The sequence below is a fragment of the Amia ocellicauda genome, chromosome 6, assembly GCF_036373705.1.
Source record: "Amia ocellicauda isolate fAmiCal2 chromosome 6, fAmiCal2.hap1, whole genome shotgun sequence".
NCBI classification, from domain to species: domain Eukaryota; kingdom Metazoa; phylum Chordata; class Actinopteri; order Amiiformes; family Amiidae; genus Amia; species Amia ocellicauda.
The window spans coordinates 45,950,095-45,961,117 of NC_089855.1; the positions used below are offsets into that span (position 1 = coordinate 45,950,095).

Here is an 11,023-nt window from a genome sequence, read left to right on the forward strand (position 1 = left end):
GCCAAGAAATCCTTCCTGCAAAGACCAGCCATCACCCAAGGCAAGGGGCCTGGATCCCAGACCAAAGGTTCCCATCATGGGCCTACCAAACCCCAGGCTCCAGTACAGCCCCCAGCCCAGCCAGGAGCCCCCAAGGTCCATTCGGGAGCCCCTAAGGCCCAGCCGCAAGCTGAGGGAAAGAAGGCCCCAAGCCGGAGAGGGAACATCCGAGCGCCCAACGTCCCGCCTCCTCGGCCACCAGTCAGCAATCGTGTCTCCTCACCTGCCCAGTGAGATTGCAGGACTGTGGGAAAGTGGAAAATTTCAAATGCCAAGAATCATTGTCTCTTGTTTGTGTGTCTGATTGTTGTTTAATTTCCCCCTGCTGCACCTCTCCTCCATCTGTCTCTCTCTCGTTTGGGACATCCAGTAGTTACAATATCACTGGTTCCATGCCCCCCAGCCTGATTTGAAGGGCATTGTGTGTGAAGTTGTTGTCCCCCCCTTCCCCTTCCACAAAATAACAAGAAATCAGTGATTGCTCTGTATCTCTGTATATACCTCTCCCCTACCTTGTGCTGTGTGGAATTGTACTGCACTGCACCCTGTTGTACTGCATGGGTTTCCAGCCCCGCAAAGCACTAAAAGGATTTTATTTTATTTACTTGTTACTTGTAGATGACAAAACCAAATTCATGTGTAAATACCCCAGAATCCACAAGCAGCATAATAAAAACATCCTTTTATTATTATCATTATTATTATTGTATTTATTCATTAGTGCACCAAATACAATGTGTATTTATTTTAATATATATATTTATATATATAATACAGTATTACAGCTTGTGGTCATTATGAGAGTACAAGACCGGCCCAGACTGTGTCTCTGGGTTGTCAGTGGCAGGGTTAATACACAGGTACATAGATGCAGTTTGCTGAATGACTGACAAAAATAGTGTACACTGACCGCTTTGGGTTCTGCTGTTAAGAATCATTTTAAAAGCTTCTGTCCATTTCAAGAAATTCAAAAATAATAATAATAAAAAAAAAACTTTTAAAATATAAGATAAAATGAGTAAATGGTTCGTGTGTGAACTAAAGGAGGGAGAGATGGCATTTTTCTCTCTCAGGCTGTGCAAGGCCAGTGGGTAGGCTGATTGATTGGGTGAGGACTCTGAAGTACTGGAGATCCGCCTGTTTGATTGGACGAGGAGTTTTGATGTAATGTAGCTGTACTCTAGGTCCTCTTATTTGATGTGGCATGGAACTCTGATGGTCGTAGATCCCTTTATTTGATTGGATCAGCAGCTCTGATGTAGATGCCAGTTATATTAGCAGACTTCCACTTGAATCCCATGCAGATTAACTGATCAGTCCCTCATTTAAACAAACCAAGAAACAAAATAAAACAGTAAATTAAATATTTTCCCAAAATATGCTGATTACTAAAACAAACAGACAACATGTTGCACAGATTCCCTTCATTATCTTACAGCTCTTGGAAAATGACACTTTTGGGTGTGTGTCCGTTAAATGTTCACTTCAGCTCACAATAGCGCAACTCTTTGCTTCCAATCCATGCGGACCGTTGGGTAATTACTATGGCTTGATCCATCCAAATATATGTATTGCAGAATTCTTTATATTGTATTCAGTTTTGCACATCAGTCTGTGTTTACAAAAGTGAAAAACAATCGGCCAAAAACATAAAAACCCCTTTAAGAGGAAGTCCCTCCCCTCACCTCACCTGTAAAGATCAGTCAATTCCCTTAAACCCCTTCGAAAACAAAAATCTCTTTCAACCCCAGTGTTTCAAAGTCTTCTTAAAGATCATAAAATATACAAGAGAATTCTTCTACCTTCGGAGTATTTAAAAAAAAATGTTTCAATGGTTTTCTGAAAAGGTGACCAAATCTTCCCCGTTTCTCTCGCCCTGTTTCAGCCACACATTAGTCCAAAGTTCTGCCTCTTCCTTCCGTTCAATTGGCTACAATCATCAATTTTTTCTCTAGAAAAAATCTCAGTAGCTAACTTTGACTGGGAAATATATATGTGTTTAACTAGCAATCTTTATTCAACTAAAGACCTTGCTGAATAACACTGTTTGAAATGAAGGATGTGATTGGCACGCACTACAGCTGTGTGTCTGGCAGCCAGTCCAGTGGCAGTGAGGCAGTGCAGGTCACTGTGCCAGCTGTGGGCCCTGGGTAAGGGTGGGGGGAGCGCACAGGAGAGCTGGAGAGGGGAGGTAAGGAGCCAGGGACAGTGGGGAGGATGGAAATATATATGAGAGAGTGTGTGTGTATTTGTCTGCCTTCCTATGCGTCTGTCTGTGTCTTTCTCTCTGTTTCAGTCTCTTTTTCTCTGTATCTGTCTCTTTTTCTGTCTCTCTTGTTGTCTTTAGACTCAGATCCCTCTACTCTGACTTCCTGTGACTCCTGTTCAGTCTTCCTGTCAGTTCAGCAATTCAACATCCTGCTGCTTCCACACCGACCTGAGAACTGCAGCACCAGGCCTAGAGATCCTTCAGGGTGTGGGTGCATGTGAGAGCAAGAGAGTGTGCGAGTGAGTGAGTGTGAGAGAGAGTGAGAGCAAGAGAGTGTGTGTGTGAGTGTGAGAGAGAGTGAGAGCAAGAGAGTGTGTGTGTGAGTGTGAGAGAGATTGAGTGTGAGAGAGAGTGTGCGAGTAAGAGTATCTCTGCCTGTTCCATAGATCATTGCTTTAACAAGACGGACAGTGGAGAACAGAGACAATCCCAGGAGAGTCTGGGGAGTCTATTCTAGTAGTCTAGTCTACACTTTGATCTCGTCCTCCTCCTCAGGGTAGGCATATGGGGCCTTTCTCGGGGGCCTGCTAGAGTCTGTGTCCCCACGCTCGGCCTGCCGTTGCCCCTTTAAGAAACCGGCCCCTCCATAGTGCCTGGCCAGGACGTCAGCCGCTCTCTGGAACCTCTCAGCCTCCATCGCGGGCTCCACTTTGCAGGGCGGACCCACCGCTACCTCTGGCGTTGCCCTTTTTAGAGGATCTCCATTCTCTACTGCCTCCCACTCGGGCTCCTCAGGGGTCTCGCAGTAGGGGCTGGTCCGTCCGTTCAGGTGTTGGCCTTTTAAATCCTCCCCTGCGTCCGACAGGTCATCAACGGGGCTACTGACTGCCACAGAAAGGGAGGGGCCTGCCTCCTCTTCTCCAAAGCTCTGACTGGCCTCTCTTGGGGGGCTGTCAGGGCTGTGATTGGACACTGGGCTGTCAATCAACCCGAACACTTCGCTCATGAGGGAGGGCCCCAGGTCCAGGGTGAAGGAGTCCAGCGAATCGGAGCACTCCAGAGAGGGGGCGCTGTGGTCCTGCAGGGAGCTCCGACGGAGGTCAGAGGTCACGACCCCGGGGCTGTCCTGCGCCTGCTTGTCTGAGCGCGAGAGGCGGGGCAGGGTGACGAACCCAGAGTGCACACCTGGAGAAAGAGATGCAGAGAGGGAGAGAGAGAAGGGGGGAGGAGATGAAGGATGGCAGAGAGAGAGGTATTAATAGACAGACAAACACAGCAAACTACCTTAATACATGGATTACATTGGACTGCTGTAACTTCCTTCACCAGCAGAGGGCGATATAAGCTGAGCCCTGAGCTCAAGGCATCCCAGGTTATTTTCCACTGCGCAGACAGGCAGGCCAGTCACAACCCACACAGATTCCATTCCTCTGTGACAGCGCTCTGTCTCTGTCTCTCTCTCTGGCAATTTATAGAAAAAGGAGGAGTGAATGCAATCTGTAGCCCTCAGCAGTTCTACCAGGGAGGGGGAGGAGGAGGAGGGCTGTGTGAGAGAGGGATGGATGGAGAAGGGGGGAATCCCAGACTCTGAGGTCACACCGGGGCTGTGGGCAGATTCTCAGCTTGCATTTGCAGTTACAAAAAATGAAAAAAGAAAGAAAGAAAAACAAAAGAGAGGGAGAGGGATGCAAAGAAAGAAAAATACAGGAGGAAAAGAAAAACAGCAGACAGAAGAGGAAAGGGGAAAAGCCAGCCTCTCTAAGCTGGAAGAGAGCAGGGCGGATCTGTGAGTCACAGGGAATGAGTAGGGGGGGTGAGATCCAGGGATACTGTGCCATGGAATTGCAGAGGAAGCCACAGGGGGGTTGTGTGAAGAGCAATGTGACGGTATGGATACAGGGAAGTTGAGTTGACAGACAGAGGACAGAAGTCAGAGGTCAGAGGATAGGACAGATGCATATTTACACAGAGACAGGGCTACTGGGGACACCATTGTCCAGTCAAATATTTCCCCCTCTCACCATCCCCCTCTCCCTCTCCCTCTCCCCCTGTCCCTCCCCATGTCCCTCCCTCTCACCGTAGCAGTATCCAGACACCTGGGGGGTGCTGGGGGAGCTGGGGAACAGGGCCCTGTGCAGCGGGGGTCCGCCGTTGGGGGGATCCAGGTCCAGCTGGGGCAGTGAGATGGCGTTCTTGATAATGGGTGAGATGGGCGGGGGCGGCGGCGAGGAGGTGCCCAGCTCCCGGGAGCCCCCCCTGGTGCGGACGGGGGTCTTTCGGACGTGGCGCAGCGTGCGGGAGAAGAAACCCCCCCCGGCCTTGGAGGAGGAAGAGGAGGACGAGGGGGAGGAGTCGGTGTCGCCCTGAGGGCCCCCGTGGTTGCTGAGGAAGGAGGTGTCCCCGAACACGTCCCCCCCCCGGCCCACGTGCATGGTGTGGCGGAAGTCGGCCATGGGGGGGCTGATCATGTCCACCGTCAGGTCGCTCTTATAGCGTCGCCTGCCCTGAGACCCCGCCACCAGGCCCTTGATCACCGGCAGCTTGCCCAGGCTCATGGTGCCAGGCTGTGTGAGGAGCAGACCCAGGTAAGGAACCCAACTGAGAAGCCCTCTGTCTCGATCTCTCTCTCTACAGGCACCACCACCCCCAGCGCCCTGACCCCCGACCTGCCTACAACAAGGCACAGAGCGAGAGCCAACGAGGCAGAGCTGGTCTAATGTTTTGCGGCCTAAAGTTTGACAAGCTAACTTCCACAGGAGACAGAGAGGAAAACAAAGGGAGTAAAAATGTCTGATCTATATAAATATATGGAGATGGAGGGGGTTTCTTCAAAGTGATGTTCAGTCAAGGCTTTGTTTACATTTAGGCCGCAGCACTACTGCTGTACTTTTTCCGGCCTGTAAGCTTCAACTTCCACTCTCTCCGCTGGTTGTTTTTGTTGTTATAAATCCAGTTTCTGACATTTGATCATGTTTCCTGATTTGTGAAAAGCCATTATGTCCCTGAATGAGAGACACAAAAACTAAAATCTAACGCTAATAAGAAATAAAAAAACAGAAAAATGTCCTGACATGTCCACCCCGGGGGCCGCAGTGCTGTGGTAGTGGTAGTGTTTCAGGTCCCGATTCCGAATCCCTTCATTACAGGCTTACTATTTTTTATCAAAAATGTCTTCAAATCCTTTTCTTTCTGTACGAATCCCTTTGTGATCACAGTTGTATTTTTAACATTGTTGAGATGGAACAGATTTTTATGAAATTATTATTATTGTTATTTTAAATCCACACAAGAGCGATTTAAACCGCTGCTGCATATTCCACCGGCCCCATTGCCAAGAGCGAGCATCTGGGTTGTAGATCGATTCTGTCTACGTATATTTTTCTCTTTTTAGAATAAATTCCTGTCCAAGTCCTTTTAAAGTTGTTTTGGTTATTGTCTGCCCCCCAAAAAAATCCAGAGCTTTCCAAAGTAATACAAATAACATAGAGGCAGAGAATAAATTGTATATCCCAGAGTTTTTGGAACTTAAGTATGTGGTCTTAGTTCCCGCTTTCGATTCTTTTCTTTTTTAAGAGGTTTGGTTTGTAGAAGGAATCTACATTTTCTGCAATAAATCCAGTTTCAGGTCCAAATATCTTTGCGGTTATGGAAACCAATCTTTTAATCCAAAAAAAAAAAAATCCTGTTCCCACACACTTCCTTCAACAATTAACTCTGAACTCAGAGAGGGTATTTGGTACTGGTCCAGAGACTGAAACAATACAACAAAATAACGATATAAACCAACTGTTGTGTGTGTTTTTTTGAAAGTGGAGTGTGTTACCATGGGCGTAGTTGCAAGACTGATGAGGTTAGGATAAACAGTCTATAAACTGTATCCCGCTTGCTTGTAAGTCGAACCAAAGCAAACAAAACTGAAAAATTCAATCTCAATCTTTTTTCTACGCTCTACTCTCACTGCCTTTCCAACTCTAACCCGAAAAAATAAAAATACAACATTTATAAAACTAAATAAAGTTGAAAAACTGGCCCAAATAAAACCAACAATGCTTGATTTTTAAATCGGCTTTCTTCCCGTTCAAATGCTGGAACTATAAATCTATACCAAAGCAAGAAACATTTGTTACAAACCTCCTACTATCCAAATACTTTCCCAAATGATATAGCTATAGGTAATCTACGTGGATAGGATAACCCTACTTTCTCAGTAGGCTGTATACTCAGGTTTTCTCAATAATACCCTATATTAAAAAAATAAACATATATCATTTGAAAGTATGATTTTATTATATTTTTGTTGTTGTTTTTGTTTTTTATCTCATTCCAAGACCAAACTGTAAGCTCCAATTACCAATACTGACATGTCGGAGCCAGTCTGATGAAGCCATGATTACAGATATTCAAAGTATGTTCCCCTAGATAAGACGCCGTTATATTTTAGCCGATGGAACCTCAGGTTCATCAGAAACCCAACAATCACACTAAATTAGCACAAATAAACGCTTTCTGATTACAGACTGATGGTTTGCCTCTACATTTACCTTCAGTTGCTTATGGGTTTGAATATATTTGTTTATGTTAAAAAGTGGCTCTTTTGTTTTTTGGTGTTTGTTTAGTTTTTTCTCTAAGTTACAGTTCTTATGTGACCGCTGGCTGGCTTTTATGCCCCCCCTCCCTCCCTCCCTGGATCTCTGTCCGTCCCACTCACCCTTGTTTCCGTTTATAAATAAGTTAAGATCTCTAATTGGATCTTGTCGGGTTTTAAAACAGCTTTTTTATATTCTAACTTGACTCGGTTCCAATACTCTCCCTCAAGGTCCAACGCGGGTCGATCCGAGTTACCCCCTAGACAGCTAACCACACGTCTACCATGGTTTCGATTAAAGGTAGGGCGTTGTGGGGGTGAATAATTCAATTGTTTCCCGTGTTAAGGTGTCACTGTCTACCCCTATATGTTAAGAGTATAAAATAGTGTCAAAAGTCAATGTATCCGACAGAGCTCATAAAATAACAAAATGTAGTTAGTATTCCGATTCCCCCTACTTTCCGATATAGATCGGGAAATATGGGCACAATCATAAGTTTAATTTACATTGTCTATCCCCCTCTCTCTCGTTAACTTTAATTCCAATGTATACTTGATCTACAACATATACAGTATAAAAACAAACAAACTAAACACTAACTGCCTATATATACCTCACCATCCTAGCAACAGAAACAATATGAATTTCCTATCAATTGTCAAACAATTAAACCATAAACACCTGTTAAAAACCTTGATGGGAGATGTTTTAAGTTAAGCTAGGCCTATGCATTTGTGTTTTCTGATCTAAATAATAAAATATGAAAAACGACACTCAAAGTTGGTATATCCGTTGCTTCTGTTGAACCCCACGGGAGACTGAGGCCGTAGGGAAGCCCAGTCTCTGAGATTAAACAAACGGAGCGTGGAAAAACCCCCACTTCTCCTCAATATCCAGCTGTGATTTTTTCAGCTGTCCAGTTTGGATCCACCCAGGGAGCTGTATCGACGCGTGTCAGTGCAAATCCAGTGAGTTTCCCATCGTTGTCCACTTCTGTCCCGTCTTGTCTTTATTTCCTTCACCTTTTCTCTTCCAAGTCCAGTTTTGTTTCATTCAGTTTTCCAAGAGTTCCCTCCAAAGTTCAGAAAAAGAGGCCCAATCTCCCAATCCGTTTTGAAAAGTCCAAACGGTGTATCCGTGTCTTTGGTGGGCAGTTTGTTTGTGTCCCAGATTAGACGATAATCTCCTCCTCCTCCTACTCCTCCCCTCCCGGTCTTAAATTATACAATCCACTTAGAGCAATTATCCGGGCTTGTGGATTTCCCACCGATTCATTGAGAGCGTGGCAGTCTGCGGGAGAGGGGCGAGACAGAGAAACTAGAATCATCATCATCATCAACGCTGTATTGTGACAGACCCTTGTAGTTTTAACAGCAAACATATATTTTGTGGCTTACCTGCCCGACTTTTCTTAGCATGGTGCTGGGCTGCACCGTTGTGAACACTGTGCTGCGTTAGCGGACAGCATTGCTCCAGGGTGTATATTGAGGATAACCAACAGCATGTCACAGTGCTTGATCCGTGGGCCTGTCAGTGTCAGTCAGGGTAATTGAGGGTGTCGGGGAGGGTCGTGGGGTGGCTCTCTCTCTCTCCCACTGTATGCTAAATTATAGGCTTAAGGCGCACTGATGGCCTGCTCAGGACAGTTAGCTTATTAACGCCACAATTCAATTAATGGGTGTCATTTAGTTTTTCTTGTTTTCCCCTTGGCTCACTCTATGTTTATGTCAGGCAGTTTGACACGTTCTTATGTAAACGCCAGAAACAGTCAGCTGGTGACACTTAAACATACAACTACAACTACAAATAATAATAATAATAATAATAATAATAATAATAATAATAATAATATCCCGAAGTGCTGTGTGTGGGAGTCAGGCTGGCGTGTGGTTTGGCAAGTCAAAGGGACACAGGCACAGCGCCGGAGCCTAACGAGAACCTTGTGCGCACAGTGCGCACAAAAGAGCAATAACAATCAGACTGCGCTCTGCTACTCCCATCAAATAAAACAGCGGCGGCCTGATTGAAACCAGGCCTGTGTCGAGAGAGAGGGAGGGAGAGAGAGAGCGCTGACTGCCTGCCAGCCTGCCTGCCAGCATGCCTGCGGTCTACAGCGTTTAAAGGAACAGGAGAGAAAGTAGGAAGGAGAGGTCAGGACCGGAGAGGAGAGAGGGAGTGCTGGGCCCTGTATGTCTAGCTCTGTGCTCTAGTTACCCCCCCAAAGCCCTGTGTCCAGTTGTCCACAAGCTAATACAGCACAGTACAGTATAGCAGAATAGTGCTGTTACAATAAGGGGCTATAGTAACAGTGTAGTAGAATAGTGCTGTTACAATAGGGACTGTAGTAACAGTGCAGTAGAATAGTGCTGTTACAATAGGGGGCTGTAGTAACAGTGCAGTAGTGCTGTTATAGTAGGGGGCTGTAGTAACAGTTCAGTAGTGCTGTTACAGTAGAGGGCTGTAGTAACGGTGCAGTAGTGCTGTTATAGTAGGGGGCTGTAGTAACGGTGCAGTAGTGCTGTTATAGTAGGGGGCTGTAGTAACAGTGCAGTAGAATAGTGCTGTTATAGTAGGGGGCTGTAGTAACAGTGCAGTAGTGCTGTTATAGTAGGGGGCTGTAGTAACAGTTCAGTAGTGCTGTTACAGTAGAGGGCTGTAGTAACGGTGCAGTAGTGCTGTTATAGTAGGGGGCTGTAGTAACGGTGCAGTAGTGCTGTTATAGTAGGGGGCTGTAGTAACAGTGCAGTAGAATAGTGCTGTTATAGTACAGTGGAATTCAGTAAGTTTCTATGAAAGTCTCTGTTGTTAGTGTTTGCTAATCCTTAACTAAATTAACCAAAAGGACAAACACTCCCTACAGATAAGAGTCCATACTGCTGACTGGATGCAAAAATGGTCCCTCTCACTTTCTTTCCCCCTCTCTCTCTCCCCCAATCTCTCTACTGCTTCCTCCATTTGTGACACATATGATCTCTTGCAGAACATTGCAACACAATGCCAAAGAAGGTTTTTACCCCTTCTTCTAAAGTGTGTGTCAATGTGTGTGAGTGTGTGTGTGTGTGAGTCTGTGTGAGTGTGTGTCAGTGTGTGTCAGTGTGTGTGAGTGCGTGATTGTGCATGAACTTGCCCTAAAGTTCATGCACTGGTGAATACAGGAAGGTAAGAATATTACAGAGCGAGAGGAGGCAGGGGGTGAGAGAGAGCGGAAATAAACGAAGAAAGCAAATACTTCTCATTCCACCTCAAACCTAAAAATACCCCCAGCACAGATTCAGTTACCTAGCGACACAACCTTGACCATATAGGACAGGAGAGGTGGTGACACACTGACAGACTCTCACACGCACACATGTGGAATAATGTGTAGTACAGTAGAGCAGGATAGTTTAGTTAAGTACAGTCCAGTATAATCGGGGTAAAGCGTATAGTTTTTCTACAGCACAGCACAGTACAGTATAGCACACTGCAGTGTAGGGAAGCACAGAGGCCTAGCACAGTGCAGTGTATAAGAACAGTGCAGCATAGCATAGCACACTGCAGTGTAGTGACTGTCCAACACTGTACAGCACAGCACAGTGTTGCTGGCCCACAGTACGGCACAGTGCGGTGTTGATACTGCATGTGTAGATGTGTATTACTGTGCCCACCCACAAGTGAACGGCAGGAGTGATGACACTGATTGCACACAGATCGCTGTATAAGCAGACTGGTAAACACTTGAGCCCCAGTGTGCTGAGCCCCAATCTCCATGAGAAGGACACTGTCTGACATCGTGAATTTCAGTACCTTGGAATTGGCATATTACACATTAAAGAACCTACATAGTAGTAAATGCACATCGAGAGATGCCCTGAATATAAAGATACGCTGGAGGTGATTTTTTGTTTATTTACTTAGGAGTTTGGAAACTTAGAGGAAGGTTATGAAAGCAGATTTGAAAGAGTGGGTGTGGCTGTGTGGCGGGTGGAGGGCCTGGGTGCGGTGCCTGAGGGCCACACCAACACGCTCCCGCACCCGGGCTGCGGCCTCAGTCACGGCCGAGTGAGGCGCCATGTGCGTCCAGCGCAGCGCCGTGTGTCACCTGTGCGGCAAGAGCTGCGCAAAGCAGTGCTTCACACCCAGAGAGGCTGGCTTTCAATGCCTGCACCCCCTCCGTGCGCTGAAACTACTGCAGCACTACTGTACAGAG

At 46.3% G+C, this 11,023-nt stretch overlaps 2 protein-coding genes across 3 annotated transcripts in view; one reads left to right on the forward strand and one right to left on the reverse strand.

The window, feature by feature from the left end:
• sh3bp1 (SH3-domain binding protein 1) overlaps positions 1–734 on the forward strand; it is a 22,573-nt gene extending 21,839 nt beyond the window's left edge. For both annotated transcript variants that reach the window (XM_066707277.1, XM_066707278.1), the window contains one exon: positions 2–734. In XM_066707277.1, the coding sequence (XP_066563374.1) occupies positions 2–273 (272 nt within the window). In that variant the 3' untranslated portion in view covers positions 274–734. The remainder of the gene's footprint in view (position 1) is intronic.
• On the reverse strand, positions 704–8,121 carry cdc42ep1a (CDC42 effector protein (Rho GTPase binding) 1a). Its single transcript, XM_066707279.1, has 2 exons — positions 4,326–8,121; positions 704–3,433 (listed from the first exon to the last, which is right to left on the reverse strand). The coding sequence occupies exons 1-2, from the start codon at positions 4,801–4,803 to the stop codon at positions 2,775–2,777; spliced, it is 1,137 nt and encodes a 378-aa protein (XP_066563376.1). The 5' UTR covers positions 4,804–8,121; the 3' UTR covers positions 704–2,774.
• Between the last annotated feature and the right edge of the window lie 2,902 nt (positions 8,122–11,023).

Excerpts from the sequence above, each read along its gene's own strand:
- cdc42ep1a (XM_066707279.1), bottom strand. The coding sequence starts at position 4,803 with ATGAGCCTGGGCAAGCTGCCGGTGATCAAGGGCCTGGTGGCGGGGTCT. Across the intron at positions 3,434-4,325 it reads GGTGTCTGGATACTGCTACG|GTGTGCACTCTGGGTTCGTC; the intron begins GTGAGAGGGAGG and ends CTCTTTCTCCAG.